At 49.0% G+C, this 22,043-nt stretch overlaps 1 protein-coding gene and 1 non-coding gene across 5 annotated transcripts; both read left to right on the forward strand.

The window, feature by feature from the left end:
* The first annotated feature begins 1,358 nt into the window (after positions 1–1,358).
* On the forward strand, positions 1,359–1,440 carry TRNAS-AGA (transfer RNA serine (anticodon AGA)). The gene has a single exon. It is a non-coding gene; the product is annotated as a tRNA-Ser (tRNA).
* Positions 1,441–1,939: 499 nt separating this feature from the next.
* CFAP418 (cilia and flagella associated protein 418) lies at positions 1,940–21,252 on the forward strand. 4 transcript variants are annotated; one of them, XR_013366885.1, is made up of 7 exons: positions 1,946–2,129; positions 7,645–7,732; positions 10,487–10,551; positions 11,085–11,150; positions 15,769–15,864; positions 19,643–19,881; positions 20,027–21,252. XR_013366885.1 is itself a non-coding variant. In XM_077876189.1 (6 exons), exons 1-6 carry the CDS (start codon positions 1,975–1,977, stop codon positions 16,324–16,326), a joined length of 621 nt encoding a protein of 206 aa, XP_077732315.1. In that variant the 5' UTR covers positions 1,940–1,974; the 3' UTR covers positions 16,327–16,406. The 4 variants fall into 4 exon arrangements, 3 of the variants coding, with proteins under 3 accessions (XP_077732315.1, XP_077732316.1, XP_077732314.1); XM_077876189.1 differs by lacking the exons at positions 19,643–19,881; positions 20,027–21,252 and adding an exon at positions 16,176–16,406 and having other exon boundaries at positions 1,940–2,129; XM_077876190.1 differs by lacking the exons at positions 19,643–19,881; positions 20,027–21,252 and adding an exon at positions 16,413–17,132 and having other exon boundaries at positions 1,941–2,129.
* The last annotated feature ends 791 nt before the right edge of the window (positions 21,253–22,043 follow it).

A 22,043-nucleotide genomic window follows, 5' to 3' on the forward strand; every position in this document is an offset into this window, starting at 1 on the left:
ATACATTATAATAAAATGCGGCCAGGTAGCTAGACCAGGGTGAATTTTGAGTGTTCCTTTTGCTTTTTTTTTTTTTTTTTTTGAATTTTAAAAGAGTTTATTTATTCATGAGAGACACAGAGAGAGGCAGTCCTTTTGCTTTTTAAGGTCATTAGTTCAGTGGTGAGTGTTTGTAACTTAATTCGAGGTCGCCTTTAACAAGGGGCTCCCAAAATCCATAAAAATGTAACCGGTGGGCTGCAGCGGGTGCCCTGGGCCCCGGAGAGACCTTGCGAACACACCGCAGGCCGGGTCAGGGAAGCGGCTGCATTGCTTGGCCTAACTACTGCTGGGGTTTCCGAGGGTGCCGGCCGCTTTGGGGTCTACAGCTCGGAGGCCGGGGCGCAGCATCCCAGGTGGCTAGGGGCATCCCAGGGGAGCATCCCAGGGGGGCATCCCAGGGGGCACCCCAGGGGGCATCTCAGGGGGCCATCCCAGGGGGGCATCTCGGGGGGGGGCATCCCAGGAGGCATCCCAGTGGGCCATCTCGGTGGGGGGGGGCATCCCAGGGGGCCATCCCAGGGGGGGCAACCCCGGGGGGGGGTGACATCCCAGGAGGCACCCCAGGGAGCCATCCCAGGTGGGCATCTCAGGGGGGTACCCCAGGGGGGCATCCCGAGGGGGGCATCCCAAGGGGGGCATCCCAGGGGGAACATCCCAGGACGCACCCCAGGGGGGCACCCCAGGGGAGCATCTCAGGGGGGCATCCCAGGGGGGCACCCCAGGTGGCCATCGCAGGGGGGCATCATCTCAGGGGGCACCTCAGGGGGCACCCCAGGGGCATCCCAGGGGGGCATCTCAGGGGGGGCATCCCAGGAGGCACCCCAGGGGGCCATCCCAGGCGGGCGTCTCAGGGGCCACCCCAGGGGGCTTCCCAGGGGGGCAGCGCGCGCATCCCGCCGCACGCCGCCGGGACTGGGGCCTCGGGAGCTGTGACCCGGGTCGCGGGAGCGTCCGAGCGCCGCGTCCACGGAACGGGGGGTCCCGCGCGCCGCGGCAGGTGCACGGCGGGGCGGGGCTGGCGGCTCGGGGACCTCGGCGACCTCGGGGACCTGGGGGACCCGGGGGACCGCGAGCGCGCTGTGCCCCCGCGCCGGCCCCGCCGAGCAAGCCCGACTGCACCAACCCCGAGTCTTCCGGATGGAGGCGGAGAAGGGCTCGGGCGCTCTCCGGGGCGCTCTCCGGGGCGGCGGGCGGCGGGCGGCGGGCGGCGGGGCCGGGGCTCGGAGCGCGCTCGGGGCTCGGGAGCCTCCCGCCGCCCCGCCCGGACACGTGCCCGCGCCGCTACATAGGCCTCGGCGCCGCAGCCCGCAGCAGCAGTAGTCGTGGCCGAGTGGTTAAGGCGATGGACTAGAAATCCATTGGGGTCTCCCCGCGCAGGTTCGAATCCTGCCGACTACGGGGCGCCGGCGCTCCCCGCGCCTCCCTTCGTTTTCTTGCGGCCGACACTGGCCTCCGCTCGGAGGACTTCGCCGCCGCCCCTCCCGCTCCTTCTTTAAGGGACTCGTGCGCGGCGGGGACGCAGCCCGGGAACCCCCGCGGGGCCGCAGGAGCAGCGCGCCAGGGAGGCCCGGAGCCCGGGACTGCGGTTACGACCTGGGTCCGGGAGGGGGAGACCGGGCGCAGCTCGGCGGCCTGCAGCGCGGGGAAGCACAGCGCCGCGGGCTCCCGCAGCAGCGGACAGCTCGGGCCCCGCGCCCCGGGGACGCCCCGCGCGCCCCCCGCGCCCCCCGCGCCCCGCGCCCCCCGCCGCGCGAGCTCCCCGACACCTCGCACGCCCGGGCCGCCCTGGCACCGAGAGCGCATGCGCGGGCGCGGAGCGGGGGGGGGGGGGGGGGGGGGGAGGGGCGGGGTGCGCTCGGCGTAGCCTCGCGTTGCCCCTGGAAACCGCCCGGCGTCGCCGCGACGCGAAGGGGGAAGACGTCACGGTCCAAGATGGCGGAGGGCCTGGACGAGCTCCTGGACGAGGTCGAGTCCAAGTTTTGCCGACCAGGCCCCCTGAGGCGGGGCGCGGCCGGGCGGCCCCGAGGCTGCGGCGGCGGCGTCCTCGGCACCGAGCGGGACCGGGCCGCGGCGGAGGAGACCCTCAGGTTAACAGGCGGGAGGGGGCGGCCGGCCTCGTAGCGCCCGCTCCACGCCCCGGCCCACTGCCCGCCCGCCCGCGCTCGGGCCCGGTCCCAGCCCCGGTCCCAGCCCCCGGTCCCAGCCCCGGTCCCAGCCCCCGGTCCTAGTCCTGATCCCAGCCCCGGTCCCAGCCCCGGTCCCGGCCCCGGTCCCAACCCCGGGCCCGGGCCCGGTCCTCAGCCCCGGTCCCAGCCCCGGTCCCAGCCCCCGGTCCCTAGTCCTGATCCCAGCCCCGATCCCAGCCCCGGTCCCAGCCCCGATCCCAGCCCCAGATCCTCAGCCCCGATCCCAGCCCCGATCCCCAGCCCCGATCCCAACCCCGGTCCCAGCCTCGATCCCCAGCCTCGATCCCCAGCCCCGGTCCCAGCCCCGATCCCCAGCCCCGATCCCAGCCCCGGTCCCAGCCTCGATCCCCAGCCTCGATCCCCAGCCCCGGTCCCAGCCCCGGTCCCAGCCCCGATCCCAGCCCCGGATCCCAGCCCCGATCCCAGCCCCAGATCCCAGCCCCGGTCCCAGCCTCGATCCCCAGCCTCGATCCCCAGCCCCGGTCCAGCCCCGATCCAGGCCCCGATCCCAGCCCCGGATCCCAGCCCCGGTCCCAGCCTCGATCCCCGGTCCCGGGCCCGGTCCCCAGCCCCGGTCCCAGCCTCGATCTCCAGCCCCGATCCCCAGCCCCGATCCCCAGCCCCGATCCCCAGCCCCGATCCCAGCCCCGGTCCCAGCCCCAATCCCAGCCCCAGATCCTCAGCCCCGATCCCAGCCCCGATCCCCAGCCCCGATCCCAGCCCCGGTCCCAGCCTCGATCCCCAGCCTCGATCCCCAGCCCCGGTCCCAGCCCCGATCCCAGCCCCGATCCCAGCCCGATCCAGGCCCCAATCCCAGCCCCGGATCCCAGCCCCGGATCCCAGCCCCGGTCCCAGCCCCGATCCCAGCCCCGATCCCAGCCCGATCCAGGCCCCAATCCCAGCCCGGATCCCCAGCCCCGATCCCAGCCCCGGTCCCAGCCTCGATCCCCAGCCTCGATCCCCAGCCCCGGTCCCAGCCCCGATCCCAGCCCCAATCCCAGCCCCGGATCCCAGCCCCGGATCCCAGCCCCGATCCCAGCCCCGGATCCCAGCCTCGATCCCCAGCCTCGATCCCCAGCCCCGGTCCAGCCCCGATCCCAGCCCCGATCCAGGCCCCGATCCCAGCCCCGGATCCCAGCCCCGGTCCCAGCCTCGATCCCCAGCTCCGATCCCAGCCCCGGATGCCAGCCCCGATCCAGGCTCCGATCCCAGCCCCCGATCTTCAGCCCCGATCCCAGCCCCCGGTCCCAGCCCCGGTCCCAGCCTCGATCCCCAGCCCCGATCCCAACCCCGATCCCAGCCCCGGATCCCAGCCCCGGATCCCAGCCCCGGTCCCAGCCCCGATCACCAGCCCCGATCACCAGCCCTGATCCCAGCCCGGATCCCAGCCCCGATCACCAGCCCTGATCCCAGCCCGGATCCCAGCCCGATCCCAGCCCCGCCCCCGGGACGTGGAGCCCTATGCGCCCCAACAGGAGGCCGGGGCATCGCCTCCCCCTGCGGCAGCCCTGGCCCAGGAGCTCGCCCGTGTCACCCCGGGGACCCCGAGGTGGTGGGGGCAGAGGTGCGGCCTCGCCCTCCCCGGGCCCCCAGGAGCTCGCCCCGCCCCCACCCCGGGGCACCCCGGGGACCTCGCTCTGACCCGCACTGTCGGCCTCTAGCCTCGTTGGGTTCCCCCCTGCCCCCCAGGCTGAATGATCCTTGGGCCTGTTAGTGGAGAAAACGTTTCCCTTCTATTGGGTCGTTAGCTGTGTTGTTGGCTTTTTTTTAACTCAGAGAATTCAATGAGATTCAGTTGATGATAAATAGCTAATTATTATGCACACCATATTAATCCAACCACCTACCTTCTCCCCGTGACCCCCAGGTAAGGTCCCAGGAGCCCTCAGGCATCCAAATTGAAATTTGAGGAGATTTCCTAAGTATTCTGGGTTTTGACCCAAAAAACTACCTAGCACATCTGTCCATCTCTTTGATAAAATCATAAAGTAATAAGGCTTCCTTTTCCCTCTCATTTTCTCCTCCATCCCAAAAGGTCAGAATTCTTGGCGTCAGAATAAATATTGTCCTTCAAAGTGATGAGTTGGGAGCCTCGGCCGTAACCGTGTTGGAAATGTTTGAAATCACACAGAGGCAGCTTTGGAACAGCCCAAGAAAGCCCTCCCTGTCAATATGTGCGTGCATCTGTGGTTTGGTGTGGTCTAGGTGGTGTGTGCATGGTTGCCCGCACGTATTTACCCGGCAGCGATGGTGCGGGCTTTATCACACGTGGCCTCTCATGGCATTTGTTTATAAAAATTGACCCCTGGAAGATAAAAACATTGAGAAGGTGCTAAAGTTCAGGAACAGGTTCTAAAAATGAGTTGTGTACTGGGCAGCGTTGTAAAAATCAAGTGTAGACCCAACTAAAGGGACTGACTTTGAAGGGTCAGAGGCTTCCTGGACTGAACGTTTATGCAAATATCACCCTCCTTAATTTGTCCGTGACTGTCCCTGTGCTGGAGGTCTCTGTACTCACTCCTGGTACATATGCCATCGTCATCCCACCACCGTGTTACTCTGCGATTTCTTTTCTTTTTATTCATTCCTTAGGCGGATGGAGAGAATTTATCAAAGAGCCTTCATCTTAGGAGAACTGGGGTGCCCAGGGATGGGATGTCTCAGAGCAGGAGGCCCAAAATGGGAAGGGCTGCCAAGGTGGATGCTTTTCAAGAGCAGGCCCCTTTATGCCTCTCCGTAGCCCGTTACTGCACTGCTAACATCCATCCACAATGTTTCTAGCCTCCTGTCCCACCTCACCACATCAGATTGCTCAGTAACACCAGTAACACGTTTATAAATGTTGTAGCAGACCAGTACTGTTGTTGTTCATTTGGTAATGTAGTTATAAAGGTAAATCATGCAAAAAACAGCAGCAAAAGCCCTAAATCTAATACCGGAATACAGTCCCTATCGGGTATGTAATCTCAAACATAAAAATTTTATCCTGAACTAAAATTGGTATTTAAAAATTAGAAACCGATTTATATTATGAATTTATTATAATAACAAGAGACTACCTGCCAATTGTATGGCGAGGTAGCCAGTATCTCTTCCCTCCCTGTTAGGAAGTAAAATACTGAAGTTTCCTCTTAAAATTATAGGCCTGCAAATAATAAAATAAATGAGCATGCTGCATCTGGATAGCAAGAACAACTGCTAGTGCAAGTGGTCCGAAACATTCACGAGTTGTTGAAGTGCTCACAGTGATCAAGAGGGGTGCATGATTAGTTAAAAAAAAAAAAAAAACTGCTATAGGTTGAACTGCAATAGGACTAAAGTGTTTCAGGATGATACAGATGGGAATATTTGTAGATAATATAGCCTCCTAGATAATAGCTACAAATAATAGCCAACATTTATTGAGTCCTTTCTATATGCTAACTGCTTTGTATGTGTTGTTTCATTTACTCTCCCCAACCCTATGAGGTGAATAATACTATTATCCACCTTTCACTGACCAAACTAAGACTTAGTAGAAGAGTTACTTGCCCAAGGTCATATTTCCAAGTCTGCCAGAATATTGTAAATCTAGATTTAAGCTCTTATATATACCTTTCATATTTAATTGTGACTTTCAACTGTTTGTACCTTTTTACATAGAGTATACCTTTTATTTTTGATAAAAACCATATCTTTAATCAAGATTATAATGTAAGAATAAAGTTGGGGGGAACTAATAAATGTTTATTAACCTTTGATTAAGATTATTGTATTATAAGGACACCTGGCGGGCTTAGTTGGAAAAGCATGTGACTCTTGGTCTCAAGGTCGTGAGTTTGAGCCCCACAGTAGGTGACGAGATTACTAAAAAATAAACAAACTTTAAAAAAGAAAAAGATTATTGTGTTATAGCATCAACAGACAAGAGTATTATACAGTCCTTTAAAATTTGTTGTATGAGTTCTCACTGAAATGATGGCATTCTTCTTTTTTTTTTTATTCACTTCTACCTTAAAGCATAGGCAGTTGTATGCATCATGAGATTGTATAACAGACCAGAATATTATGTAAGTTTGGATCTCTAATAGTGTTCATAGGTTTGATAAAGTTTGAGTGTATCTGATTCTCGAAATCGTGAAACTGCGTGAGGGAGGAGAGCCCAAAGAGTATGTTGTGCAAACTAAAGGAGGAGAGAATTTCAAGAGGACAACTTAGCAGCCTGCTCTCCTAGAAGGAATTGAAGGAATTGGTACCCAACAGGTCAGGTGTTTCTGGAAGATTAAAAGAGGATTGGAACTGAAAAGGGCCATTGAATTCAGTGATGTGGGCAGTATTGACCTTTGAGGGAAGAATTTCACTATCGTTGAGGAATATCGAGTCCGGAGACAGGCTATTACACCTGGAAGAAGTTTTAAATAGTTCTCTAGACCTCCTTTTTACAGATAAGAAACCTGAGGTTCAGAGAGGTTAAATAGTTTAAAGAGGCAACACCTAGAGACAGAGGGAACCAACGTAGGGCACGGGCAGCACCGCCCGGTTAGACTCTAAGCAGTAACTACAGCCTATGATCCTGAGGTTAAGGATTTTCAGAGTGAATACGTTTCTAAAGTTAGAGTCTGGCTAAAAAGCTTGTCTTCTAAAACAAGAATCTTTATGGTCTAATGAAGTTATAAAGCTGATGTGAAGCATCTGTGACATACAAGCTCTGAAAAGAGTTGACCTTGTTTAGTGTTAGGTGCCAGGCTGCCCTAGATTCAATTCCAAGCCTCTCCTCCCACTGGGCGTATGACCTTGAGTGAGTTTCTGAAACTCTCAGTCCCTGCTTCTTCATCTATATTGTGAGTATTCAGTAAATGTTAGCTGTTAAATAGAGGTTTTGTGCAGTAACAGTTGGTACCAGTAATCCCGCGCTGGCTTTCCCTGCGCAAGGTGGAAAGGTAGTGGAGATGCTCTGTCAAGCGAATAGTGCTCTTTTATATATATATAGTGATCGTTTTGATTATATAACCTTCAGCTCCTGTAGCGAAGGGATATGGTTATTTAACTTACAATGGAACTTTTAGGGAAAAAATTAGACTCATTAAAATTATCTTTGTTTATAATTCTCAGGCTCTACTTATAATTGTATATATTTTATATTCCTTAAATAAGTGGTTGGTGTAATTTAGAAAAGTGCATGCTCAGCTTTCTCTTAAATATAATGCGGAGCTTTAAATGTCTTAAGTGTGAAGATAGTAAAGTACGAATGTGAATTTTTTTACCTGATAAACTACATCTTTGTCTCAACAATCTTCAACTACGTCCATAGAGGGAAAAAAAATAATTAGCATCACATTTATCCTTCTGTTATCAACTGTAGAAATAAACTATTTAAACAAAAATTCTTCTGATACTGACTTTATCTGTACTTAAACTTCATCTGTTTTCTTTTCAGATCAGCAGAAACATTTGAGAAAGAAGATGATCTTGACAGTCTTATTAATGAAATATTTGAAGAACCCAACTTGGACAAAAAACCCGTTGTAAGTTAAGTATTATAAATGTGCAGTAATTCTTTCATTATTTCAAGACATGTTTAGAATAGTCTGAAAATGTTTAGCATGCACAAGTATCTGTAGTCCTTTGAGTTCTGAAAAATACAATTATTTTAAGGCAATTATTCCACTTAAGAGTTGTAGAAGAAATAAAATATTAAAAACTCTCATTAATATGTTTTGCTGTTCATTTCTCAGCAAGAATGAAAAATTTAAAAAGCTATTTAGAGGAGACAGCTCACGGGTAAAGTTGGTTACTTTAATTCTATATTCTAAGAACATTTTTTAAAAGACCAAAAACAGCTTTTATTATAGAAATGTGTTTAGTATCTCAAATGCAGCGTCATTGCTGTTATCCCATGACCCAGTGGGTAAATTGTTAACATTTTCATGTCTTTAAGTGCTTTTGTACATATCAGCTGTATAAAAAGCTCATAAAACAGTATAATAGCCAGCTGTATATTTACCACCCATAGTGAACATACCTCAATGTCTTGTCATATTTGGATTTTTCTTCTAAAGAAATAAAAATTATAGATCTAGTTTAAGTACTCTCCATTAAAAAATAATAATATAAAAATTGTAAAAATTAAAAAGTACTCTCCAAATCCTACTCTGCTGCCTTCCTTCCCAGAGGTAATCTGTCCTTTCCATCGATACCTTAATATTTTAATTGTACTTATATAATCGTAAACCATTTGAAATGATGTCTGCCGCAGTTTGTTTATCCACTTCCCTGGTGATAGACATCTAGATTGTTTCCAGTTGTTGCTTTTAAAAACTGGTGTTGCATCGGATATCTCCACCTTTTCCCCACATACAGGAGTTTCTCTAGGATGTACAAACCTAAGGAAGGAATTGCTAGGTCATAAGGTGTGCTTACCCTTCAACTTTTCTACCCTTTGCCAAAATGTTTTCCAAAATGATTATATCATTTCTATCCTTCTCACCAGCAGTGGATGAGAAGCTGTATACTTTAATTTTTACCAGTGTGGTGGGTATAAAATATACTTGTGAGATTTTCACCGGACACCAAATGGAAGTTGAAGTTACAGAGACCACAAAGAAAAAAGAAAATCTAAGAAATAAATAGAATATCAAAGAGGTTCTTTTAAAGGGGGCAGATTAAAGCACGATAGACTAAAAATCCCTAGTCGGTGGTGGTGGTAAGTACACGGGTGTGAGCCACTTTTATTTTTGTCAGCCAGACTAAAAATCAGATGACTAATAGCTTAAGATCTTTATTTCTCTAAATTTAGCATTTTCAGTTCATAAGCAGGTGGTAAATTAATAAGCTGAATGATGACCTAGGTGATTAACGTGTCAACACAGTAGTAAGGCTGTTGAATACTCTGCAAACAAGCATGCATCATAAATGCTCTTGAATAGCAACGCTGATTTCATAGTAGAAAAGACCAGAGGCGTTCTTGTTATTCATGGATCATCTGAACAATTCGGTGTGTATGTCTGTATGTGAGGAGAAGGAAGAAGAGGAATACTTTGAGGAGAGGGAAGAATTTCTCTGCCTTGACTTTAAGATACACTAATTTGAAATAATAATTCGTACAGTCACGAAGAGGTAAACTTCCATGCGCTTGTTCTGAGCGCTCCCTTCTTTTAGTTATTATATCCCGTTCTCCAGACTGCAAGGGGGTAAACAACCCAAATAAACTTCTGGAGGAGAGCGGGTCTGTGGGAAACACAGACGGGGTGAGGAAAAGAGGGGTCCGTCCCACCATCCAGACGGGATCGTGCCTCTGGGAGTACCGCTTCCTCCCCCCGCCTCACCCCTTCTGTTGAGTGTCTGAAAGCCCCAGAACAACTGCCACCACGTGTGAGCCTGGATGGTACATGGAACGTGTCTCCCCAAATAAAAAGACTCACGCACGTTATTATTTCTCAGACATACACCAAAAATTTTTCCAGGTCTGTTTAACATCAAATAAAAAGGTTAAGCGAAATAGTAAAATGAAATATTTTTGCCTCCATTAAATTTCTTCACCTACTAGGTAAAATGAAGGCATGTCTCTGCATAGTTTAAATTGCCTTTTCTCCAACTTCCTTCCTTTCCTTGGCGGTGGTCCTAGTATGCGGTTGGTTTATGTTGTTTGGTACCATATACCAGTTAACACTTAATAAATGCTTCCTGATGATGATGGTGTTATGTAACCATATAGGAACTACTGTATGCTTGCGCCTAGGTAGTTCTCCAATTTCCCTTGAATGTCTATTGCTTGATACCATTCCATTTGATCAAAATTAATATTCCTGAAGTTACCCAGGAGTTTGGTTAGTTTATTTTTAGTTCAGGTGAGTACCCTTCACAGCCTTTAAAAATGAGTCTGAGTTAGGTTGTTTTTTTTTTTCCCCCTCCTCAATTGAATTTTTCCAGGATGAAGTTTTAAATAGCAGATCCTTCATATTAAATCACTGGACTTAGTATTAACTGAAGAGTTATAAAGTGACTCTAAATCTTTGCATGCTAATAACGGCAATATATCAGTTTCCTAGACTAAAAGCTAGTGGAGTAATTTATAAATTCCTCGGGGAGGTCTACTTCCCTTTTGCCTTTAAAAGGTCTTGATCATTGTTTCTTTTATTTCAGAAACTTTAAAATCATACAAAATCTTTATTGAAGCCATTTGCAAAGTATTCTCGTTATAAAATAAAGAATATTTTCATGTTAGAATTCTCCATAAGTTACCCTTGGCCTTTTATTGTTTTGTTTTGTTTTTTTAACAGAAATTAAAATCTAAATCTTCAGGTAACCCATCTGTCAGAGCTTCCACTCAAAGCCTTGGTAAGAGGTAAGTTGAGATTGCTTTAGTGAATCACACACGCTAGTGAGCAAACGCTAAGCAAAGTCTAGTAAATTTACCGTTTGAACAACAGTGACGTTGAACAACAAAGCACTGGCTGGCTTTCAGGAGAAAGACCGATAGCAGTATCTTCCCTGTCCTTACGGCCTGTGATCCCTTGGTGTAGAACTTGAATGGAAGATTATTGCTATTGTAAATAATTTTCTGCCATGAAAAAAAAAACTGTGAACAGTTTCTTAAAATTAACGTTCTGTTATATTCTTCAGTGTTTACTTTGTCCCTTGTATTATTTGGCAAACACATTTTTCTGTGACTCATGTTAACTTCTTGAGTGTTCTGAATGTACAGGTTATATCCAATAATGCAGTGATCCTGGAGTAAATGGCCCTCCTTTGAAATAATTGGCCTGCTTGGAAAAATATACAGTTTGATTATAAGAATATAGAGTCAATGAGGTCAAATTAACTTCTCATATTTTTTTTTTGTCGTAATTTTTTTCTTCCGTCTGCTGAACTGTCTAGTTGCAGCCCAGTGTACCTTGGTGGGAGCACTGCCCCGTGTGGCATTGGAACAAATACTTCACAGAGGTAGGATGTCAGAAATTGATTCTGTCTCTCTCGGGGCGCCTGGGTGGCTCCGTCCATTAAGCGTCCGACTCTTGGTTTGGCTCAGGTCATGATCTCAGGGTCAGTGAGACCGATCAAGACCGATCGAGGCCTGCGTTGGGCATCCTTGCCCAGCATGGAGCCTGCTTAAGAGCTCTCCTCCCTCTGCCCCGCCCCACACACAGGCACACACTCTCTCTCAGTCCCTCTCTCAAAAATTAAAAAGATAAAAAATGGCCTCTAAGATGGTCCATTCTGGTTGACTTTCAAAGAGCAAATATTTCATGAAGATTTTCTTTTATGTAGTACTTTCTTACATGTACTTTGAATGGGTTCTAGCATAGAAGCGTCTCACTCCAGATGGAAATTAAGTAGACAACATAATGGCCTATTTTACATGATCCTAGCACGTAATACTGATCCATGAGCATTTGCCAATTTGATCCATCAAACCCCTTCCTACTTTGTGCACAGCTACAGGACGAAAAAACACGTACTGTTTGCACATGTATACATAGGTAAATGTATATATTCATGGGTCTCTTCTCCGTCACCATTACAAAGATACCCTCATCATCCAACCTCTTCCTAACACTGATCTGCACCCACAGAAAGAGAAGCATATACCAGTTCACGTGCACATAAAACATTTTATGTGTGAAATACTTTCTGCTGTCTGGAGCACATTTTTATATATGCTTATTAATTCAGCTCCACGGGGGGGGGGGGAAGCAAGAAGCAAATAGAGCAAGACTTTTTAACCCCATTTTAGAAATGAGGAAATCGAGACACTGGTGTTAAATTCATTGAACACATATTAATTAACCACCTGCTTGCTGGGTCCTACATCATACATAACGTGAAGGGAAAGTGCAGGGTATGATAAGCGTAGATAATTACCACCCCCCCCCAAATATGAAGGGTTAGGGAATGCTTTCCCAAGCAAAGAACATTTCATCAGAGTGCAGGATGAAAAATGAATTAGCAAAGAGGGGAAATCATGAGAGCCAGGGGGCACGCAGTGTTAGATGATCCCTGAGCTGGAGTAGCGGAGGGCAGCCAGGTGAACTGGAGCACAGCCGGTGGGGGGAAGAATGGCTCTTGATGGGGCTGCAGAGGTAGTCGAGGGACGTTTCGTTTGGGGTCCTGTAGTCCTCTGGAGGACCTCAGAAAACGTATGTCATATGCAGAGGAAGCCGTTGGTCGTTTGGGGGGGGTTGTTTTTGGCAGTTGGGATGGCAATCCTGTATGTGTTTCTGAGAAAAGTCATTTTGGCTGCTGAATGGAAAATGGATTGGAATTTGGAGGGGCAAGACAGGAGAGGAGTCAGCAGGCAGTAGTTAGAGAGCTCCAGCAAAGAGACCACGACGGTAGCTGTGACCTGAGTAGTGACAGTGGCTGTAGGGAAAAGGTGTCATGTTTGCACCATTTAGAACATAGAATGGCTTTAAATGGGTTTAAATGGCTACGGGAAGTAAAAGAGAATGTTGTCAAGAACGACTTCCAAGTAATGTGCCTTCCCGAGGTCGCGTAAATTATCTCAAACCTAGGTCTCAAATAGGCAACTTGTTCCTGGTCCCCCGACCTTCCCAGTATACCAGTTAACATGGCCGCGTGGTGTTTGCAAGAGGGGAGAAGCTCAGCTGTTTCTGCTGTTGTGGCTGCTGTTTTTCCCAGCTGTCCAGACGGCGAGGCTTCTTAGACCACTGTGTAGACCGGACAGGAGGGGACGGACACCCCAGACTATTGGGGGCATTCCCATCATGAACACCTTAAAAATGGTAAAGATTGTGTGTATTAACTGGACAAAAGGACAACGCTGTTGGTGCCACCTTCGTATTTGCTCTCCCTCCACATTTTGGAAGAATCCTGACAACTTCCCTTTCACTAGAATCGTGCCCTTTTTTAGATATCCTCTTGTTAGGTAGGTACGGGAGAGAAATATATTTAAGCCCTGAATATGAGCACTGACTTCCATGCCCAGGGCATAAAGGAAATGGAGTCTGTTCTGCCTATTTTCTATGTGTTTTATTTGTTTGATTTCTAGGTAAAGCTCTGGTTTGGGAGTGCTGCTGAATGATTTTAGGGTGTGAGGCCTTGAGTCCTTTACGCAGTTGGGGGGAAGGAGAAAGGGTAGTAGGTAGTAGCAGGAAGCGTGGTGGCATTAATAAGGTATAGATAAAATCAAGGTGTTACTTTCAAGCCATATCGAATTTTACTCTGCTGTTTTGAACTACTTGTAAGACTGGATTATTCCACGCACTGCTACTAATTATGATCTAATAGAGTGAATCGTAGCAGCAGAATGATTTCTTAGCTGCAAGTTAGTTTTATTTTTCTCACAGGGCAGTGTTTGTAGGAAAATGTAGTAGTGTGACTAGATTTGAATAAACTACTAAATTTTAAATTAAATTAAAAAGCTGTATTTAACATTATGGTTGAGATTTTACACATACAAAACATCAGGAAATTCGAAATTATAGTTCCCACACCAGCAGTAATTTAGCCAAATTGCACATATGTATTAAGGCATTAAAGTTAACACTCTGTGCAATCATGTAATAAACTACATATGCATAAGAAAGCAAGTTACGGCAGCTTTGGGAACCATCATTTTGCATTTCCTGAGTCGTGCATTCAAAATCCAAGTTCAAATGTGTACAAATGTAATTGTGTTGGATTTCCATATGTACAAATACAACTCTATAAATTGCTGAGTCTGAGATAAAATATGGAGTTGTTTATGAAATTTGTATAGATTTTGAGTGTTTAGTTATTTTTAATAATGATTTTTAAAATAAAAAGCATCTGTTTTCAAAGAACTCTTCAGGCCAAAAAATAATTGCAATTTTGAAGTTAACCATATCTGAATGTTAGAGGGAAATAAGTGAAAAAAGTTCTCATGATGGGGTGTTTTAGTTATGTTTTTATTGAAGAATTGAATGCTTATTTCTTAAAAATTAAATTTGAGAATGAATAAAGAGAAAGATAATAATGTTTTCTCTTCTCCTTTCCCACTACCCCTGAGGTAGCCAGTGTTGGCTGCATAGTATATAACCTTCCACATTTGCCTCCATGTTCTCACAAACTTACAAACACCTGTACAGGAAATTTTTTTGGTTGTTTTTATAAAAATAGGCTTATGCTATATATGCTGGCTGGGTACCTTGCTTCGGACATCCCTCTAAGTCACTAGATGAATCTAATTCTCTTTACCAGCTGTCTAATAATCCGTAGCATAAACAGACTGCATATTATTCAGTCTTTTCCCTTTTTAATAGGTATCCAAGTGACATCCTGGTTTTTTGCCACTTCAGCAATTCTGCAGTGCAGTAAAAATTCTTGAGATAAAGGCTTCTAGACTGATGTTTTTCTTTATATGTAATAGGTTCCAAAAAAAATGGGGTTGCTGGAGCAACAGCTAGGGATTATTTTAATTTCAAAATAGTGCTAACCTAAGGTTTTTCCCAAAAGGTTATAGGAATTCACATAGCCACCAGGAATGTCTGAGAGTGCTAATTTTTGTTGACTTAATTGGTTAAAACATTTATTTTATGGTTGCTTTAAATTTTCATTATATTTTGACCATTTAATAACCAGTGTGGCAGGCACGGTTATAAGCACCTTACCAGTGTCAACTCATTAGATCCTCAGAAGAATTCTATGAGGCATATAATTTTACAGATGGGGAAACTGAGTCACAAAGAAGTTACCTGACTATAGTTACACAGCTAGTAAATAGTGGAATCACATCTGAACCTAGGCAGTCGGTCTGCACAGTCTGTGCTCTTAACGGCTATTCCGTGATGCCTGTATTAGAGCAATTGAATATATTTTAAGTTTTGTTCTCATTTGTAAGCACTCTTGGTGTATAGTATGAGTATTTGACTGTGTGTTGAAAACATTTTCTCCCACTCTGTCACTGGTCTTTTCGCTTTGTTTTTGGTACGTTCAAACCTCTTATCGAAGGGCCTGAGTTGCTCCGTCGGTTCAGCATCTGACTCTTGGTTTCAGCTCAGGTCAAGATCTCATGGGTTGTGCAGCAGAGCCCCACATCAGGCTCGGTGCTCAGTGGGGAGTCTGCTGGAAGATTTTTCTGCCCCCCTCCCCGTCTACGTGTGCATATGTGCAGGCGCATGCTCACTCACTCACGCACCCACTTTCTCTCTCTCTGTGTGTGATAGAGGCACCCCTGAAAATTTCCGTGGGAAGGGAAGCAATTTAAGTGCCTTAAGTGGAGATCTCCCTCAGACCCAATTTGAAAACCACTGAACTAAAAGATGTGCACATCCCTTTTGTTCTGTATCTGTACAATATGCAGGTGCGCACATGCATGTATAGAAAATGTACATAAAATATATATAACAAATATATCGGTGCATGAGAGCTTAGAGCTTAGTAAAATAGCTTTGCACAGAAATTTAACCTGAGGACTTTTACCTGAAAGATGCATAATCCGTCCTTTCATAAAACATTAATGTTTACTGCTCTGTTGTTTACTCGGTAACCTGTAGTATGTGGTGTATCCTATGAATAATTTCATATTTTCATATTTAGACAGCTGCTAATCTTTAACATACTGTTCTTTTCCTCTGAGCAGAGCCTGTGACCGCCTGCGTTGTGTAGCGTGTGATTTCAGGGTAGTCAGCTACAACGACTATATGTGGGACCAGTCGTGCGATTATCTGTTTTTCAGGTATGTGTACAAAGAACTTCACCCCGTGGAAAAAATGTACCGCGTATACTTTGTATTTTGCTATACCGTCTCTCGACGGGCTTGGCAGGACGATGGCCCCCACCTGCATACCTCCCTCATCTCCTCCGCTCCATCTGTCTGCTGTCAGCCTCGGTGGGTGGGGGGGGTGACTTCCAGACGGGAGTATTGTGACAGCCTTCTCACAGCTCTTCTGCCTACAGTCACTTCTTTCAGGCCACCCTTCTCTTGCTGAGCACAAATGCATAACCCTGAGCGTGCCATGCTCCCGCCCTAAATTCTTCCCCTTACAGAATCGTGTCCGGGTTCCTTAGGACAGCACCCAGGACCCTTCACTGTCCAGCCCCCATCTGTCTGTCACCCAGCTTGCCCTTGCACAGTTTACTTTTTGCCTTCACAAGAGTCCAGCTGCGTCAGAGTACCCAGTACTGCCACTCCCTGTGACAGTGCAAGCTCTTCCCTTGCACTGGGAAAGGACACCTTCCCACCACCCCACCCTTTAGTAACCTAAGACCTGGCCTGTCCCTCAGGGCGTACAGTTCACTGCACATCTTCCATGATCCCCTCACCACTCTGTCAACTTGGGAGTGAATTCATCACATGTGTCCAGGGCACTCTGTACCGCTTCTAGCACTCACTGGAATACAAGATTGAAAATCTCGGGTTGGTACGTGTCTGCCTCCCTCCTTGTGGTCAGTATAGTGTCTTTTTTTTTTTTTAAGATTTATTTTTATTTATTTATGATAGACATAGAGAGAGAGAGGCAGAGACACAGGCAGAGGGAGAAGCAGGCTCCATGCAGGGAGCCTGATGTGGGACTCGATCCCGGGTCTCCAGGATCATGCCCTGGGCCAAAGGCAGGCGCTAAACCGCTGGGCCACCCAGGGATCCCCAGGATAGTGTCTTACTGGTATTTTTGCAGTTTATACATTCTTATACACTTACTCCATACCCAATTTTAAGATGTTGTAAGTTTTAAAAATGAATCTGAATTGTACATCATATATGGGGCACCCGGATGGCTCAGTCAATTAAGCATCCGACTCTTAATTTCAGCTCAGGTCTTGATCTCGAGGTCATGAGTTCAAGCCCTGCGTTGGGCTCTGTGCTGGGCGTGGAGCCTGCTTAACAAACAAACAAATACATAAGTAAATAAACAAGTAAAAATAGGCTATAAATTATGCTTCACATTTTCAAAAAAAAAAAGAAGAGCTAAAAATTAATGAAGTGTATAAATCATGCATTTTAAACCCCCCCCCCCATTGCCCAGACCTAGGCCTAAACAAGAATTATATTTTCTAATACAAGCAATCAGAATATATTGCATCTCTTTCTAGAAGCATAAAGAAAAAGGTGAGAGTCTGTGTTCCACACCTCGTCTGGGAGCCGTTCTCTTGTAAATCCACAGGAGTCTCCACGAATCGTTTTTTAAAACTCTTTCACATCAAACCACTTTGAAAAATCCCGTGAAAACTTTGAGACCTCTCCCACACATACAGAAAAATTCAAATATACAAATTCATGGAAAAATTACAGCTTGCAAGGTTTCACATTTCCCAGCCCAAATGAAGCCTAATGCAGTCCCAAACACCCAGGTCAGGTTAGCCCACATTTAATCCCAGAGTTGGAAAGGTTAGCTTTTGATTTCAGGTCTGTTTTGCCATTTCTGACTCCTCTCCATCGTCTTTCTGTCCTAACTTCTGGTTACTGTAATGAGTGGTCAGTAATCCCCCCGTGTCACCAGTGGGAACCATCAATTTTTATACGACGAGCATAGAATAATAGGATGCATATCACATCAGTGCTGTGCTGAGCCCTCGGTGCCTGGGCGGAGGGAGGGAAAAGAGTGAGGTGTTTGGGGGGAAAGCTAGGAAGTGGAAGATTTTCACATCCAGTGGCCCGGCTGTGTGAATGAGGATGCGATGGGCTAAAAGGAAGGCGCGGAGAGAAGATGAAGCACTTGAGGAGGGTGGGGGGTGGTGCTAGCTAAGGAAAGCACAAGTGGGTGGTCACCAAAGAAGGCAAGATAAAAGGCAGACGGGGGTGGGGGGCATTTATTTTTAGTGTTGTCAGTCTGCACATTGGCTTGTCCTTATAAACGACAGAAGTGCGTATCCTAGCTTTGGTAAGTTCTGCAATTTTCAAAAAGTAGTATAAGCTGTAACTTGATCATCCTGCAAAAATAGCTAAATGAAATGCTTTTATTTTTCCTACTAAATCATTTCCTACTAAATCATTCTCTTAATGGGAAATTAGTTTTCTAAGCTTTTAAGATACGTGCTTCCTAAAAAACATTTGAAGTGCATTAATCGGTTTTCTGGCTATCCATGACTCCCCGACTCATAAAATCTCTAATTAAGGATTCAGTCAGCTGTTAAACTTGCCACCATATATTGCAGATTGAATAAAGAAGGTTTAGTTTTCATTTGTGGAGTGTTTTTCTTTCCGATAAAGCTTAGCTTATCCATTTCTCCCCCCAGATTACTGTAATGCTGAGGTGGTCAGAGTCTCAGTTTCCTGAAATCAAACAGTTGCCCTGGAAAATCTCTTAGGTTTTGTTAGGTTCAAAACCTAAATCATGCCTGGATTCTGTACAGCACGGAGTGTGGTGCCCAGTGGCCACCAGAGGGCACCTTGTAGCCTGCCTCCTGTCGCAGTGACCTCAAAAGTAACAGCACTTTGGGTCTCTTTTTAATATGCATACTTTATTTCATCATTTCGCTTTGTGTTTTTTCAGCATTTCACTTTGAATTTTCCCCTTTTCTTCTGTCCTAGAACAGTTACGTAAATTCAGTACATGGATTATCGTGAAAATTATGAATTTCAGTTCGTGAAACTTGAATGAACCCCTGTAGTCTCATTTATAGTAGCATCAGGTCTGATGGTTCTCGTTTTTTGTGATGATGGTCCTGCCCACTCATTTAATTATCTTCACATTATTGACGTTTAAGGCAGGATAGACATTTATTCTGTGGCTAATAGTATATCTGGCTGATAAATAAGTCTATCATTGAAACGAGTGAAAGGTACAATATCAGTTCAACAAATAGAAGCAACAGGTACTTTTTGTCTAGAAGTGAAGAATTGCTATAGGTAACGCACCAGAAGCCTGTTGTCTTTATTCTCTCTCTTTTTTTAAAGATTTTATTTATTTACCCATGAGAGACACAGAGTGGGGGGTGGGGGGGAGAGGCGGAGACCCAGGCAGAGGGAGAAGCAGGCTCCATGCAGGGAGCCCGACGCGGGACTTGATCCCGGGTCACCGGGGTCACACCCTGGGCCGAGGGCAGATGCTCAACCGCTGAGCCCCCCGGGGTGCCCTATCTTTATGCTCTCATCTGCCCCTCACTGGCCATATTGCAGGCTTTTAGAATAAGGTGTAGGTGAGGATCTGAGGTGGGAGATGAACCAGCATCCCTCCCAGTCCTCTCGTATCATCTCTGTAGGACCACCCCATAGTTCTTCACGCAGCCTCTTAGTTCGTTGTGCTGTGGCGGCAGCTTTAGTAAACAGGCCTAGAGGACGGCCACGCAGAAGTACTGGACCCCGAGGAAACAGCATCGGGAAGAACACAGAAGCCCGTCCCCTGGTGTCGGGTGCGAGGACGAGGTTGTGTAGTGCTCAGCTGTTGTCAACATAGGAAAACAAAGCAGTGAGAACTTTTTTTTTTTAAGTCCTTCAGCTCTGAGCAAAGCCAGAACTAAATGAGCAAAGCCAGAGCCAGAGCAAATGTGCTAAAGTCTCCATTCTTTATCACTAGGAACAACATGCCGGAGTTCCAGAAATTAAGAACGAAGCTGGTAAAGAAGCCGGGAGCCCGGGCCTATGCCTGCCAGTGTAGCTGGAGGACTGCCGAAGCCCTGACTGCCCTGCAGGCCGATCCTCAGCTCCGCTGGGTGTGCGGCAGGCACTGAGGGCGCGGAGCCGGGCGCCCGGCTGTCCTCCTCCCGGCTGTCCTGCTCCCGGCTGTCCTGCTCCCGGCTGTTCTGCTCCCGGCTGTCCTCCCGGCTGTCCTCCTCCCGGCTGTCCTCCTCCCGGCTGTCCTGCTCCCGGCTGTCCTCCTCCCGCTGTCCTCCTCCTGCTGTCCTCCCGGCTGTCCTCCTCCTGGCTGTCCTGCTCCCAGCTGTCCTGCTCCCGGCTGTCCTCCTCCCGGCTGTCCTCCCGGCTGTCCTCCTCCTGCTGTCCTCCCGGCTGTCCTGCTCCCGGCTGTCCTCCTCCCGGCTGTCCTCCCGGCTGTCCTCCTCCTGCTGTCCTCCCGGCTGTCCTGCTCCCGGCTGTCCTCCTCCCGGCTGTCCTCCTCCTGCTGTCCTCCCGGCTGTCCTGCTCCCGGCTGTTCTGCTCCTGGCTGTCCTCCTCCTGCTGTCCTCCCAGCTGTCCTGCTCCCGGCTGTCCTCCTCCTGCTGTCCTCCCGGCTGTCCTGCTCCCGGCTGTTCTGCTCCTGGCTGTCCTGCTCCCGCTGTCCTCCCGGCTGTCCTCTTCCCTCTGTCCTCCCGGCTGTCCTGCTCCCGGCTGTCCTGCTCCCAGCTGTCCTGCTCCCGGCTGTCCTCCTCCCGCTGTCCTCTTCCTGCTGTCCTCCCGGCTGTCCTCCTCCTGGCTGTCCTGCTCCCGGCTGTCCTCCTCCCGCTGTCCTCCTCCTGCTGTCCTCCCGGCTGTCCCCCTCCCGGCTGTCCTGCTCCCGCGGGGGCGAGGTGCAGGGCAGTAGCGCGCCCCTGGAGACGGCCGGAAATCCCCCTAATGACTCCACACGATGGATTCCCAAAGACCAGGAGGACGGGGAGACCGCGTGCTTTCACGCTTTGAATTCCTTGTTTCTGCCGCGGGGCCATTTCACTTAGGAAGGAAGGGAGCAAGGCGTCACATGCCCGGCCGGCCCGTCTCCTCGTACGTGGGACACTCCTTCCGCGCTTCACACCGATACGTAGCGGCCACCGGTCAGCAGGTGCAGGAGCAGCGGCCGCTGACACCCTCGGCCGCGTCCTTCCCCTACAGCCCTCGGAGAGGGTAGAGCCCGGAGCCGGGCAGCGAGACCCGTGAGGGGCTGCGGACATCGTCTCCTCCAGCCAGAGACCGAATCTCAGGCGGGCGTCACCGCGATGAGCGGCCACGGGGGGTGTGGGCGGGTCGTGTGCGGTGAAGGGGGCCGCTGCCCGCATCTGGGCCCGCCTCGCTAACCCCGAGTGACACTATGCACAAGTGATGAGCGTGTACTCTAGTTTTAGCTTCTGTCTTCTCCTTGGGTTCATTCCGATATCAATAGTCTGCTATTTTAGTAAATATTCACTTACATGTAAAAAACTTTTTTCGATGTCCCTAAAACCACAAGGAAAAAAATCTGAATATGAATAAACCCTTACTGGATTTTTCCCCCAAGTGCTTTTCTCGCCTTTGGCGCCCACCATTCCACCAAGCAAACAGCGAGTAACCTCTCTCCGCAGGCGGCCTGTTGCCCGACGCACTGGTAGAGGAGCGGTGAGGAGACCGAGCGGAGGGCGACGGGCAGGGAGCGTGTCGTGCTGCTCCTCGACGGCGCTGAGCCTGGAGGGGCACGACGGCAGTCAGTTACCGGGATGTCACCAGGTCCCTGGCAACTCGGGGCTTCCCAGCCCTCCGAGCCTCCCTCCTGCCCGCGTCCTGCCCGCGTGCGAGGGGAAGCCCTAACGTGGGGCCCACGGCGTGGCCCAGGGGGTGCCCAGAGCCAGGGCGGGATTGCTTAGTCCTGTGCCCACCCCGCCCAGTCCCCCCACCGGCACGACGAGGCTGAGCCCCTAAACCCGTCTCCTGACCGAGGCGCACCTGCTCACCTGCGCGCCGGCTCTCGGCAGCCCAGCCCGGCAGCGGCGCGGTGGCCCCTGGCTGGCACAGGCCTAGGTTTCTGTACTGACACCAGGTACACATTTTTACCTTTGAATAAAAATGTTTTCCTCTCCAAGATTTTACCTCCGTGTAATTCTATGAGAAGCGAAGTGATTTGATGGAGGAGCCATTCGTCACAACGATGTTTTCCTTTTATCCGAATGAGCGAATTTACCAAACCGTCGATTTGACGATGCCCTCTTCTCCTTTACCGTTGCATGACCACCCTACACGTCGCCTACATTGCTCACGTTTGGCGTCCCGCGACCCAGTTCCCCAAGGCCAGAAGTGTACACGTGGGCTCACGT

Source organism: Canis aureus, chromosome 28, assembly GCF_053574225.1.
Source record: "Canis aureus isolate CA01 chromosome 28, VMU_Caureus_v.1.0, whole genome shotgun sequence".
NCBI lineage: Eukaryota > Metazoa > Chordata > Mammalia > Carnivora > Canidae > Canis > Canis aureus.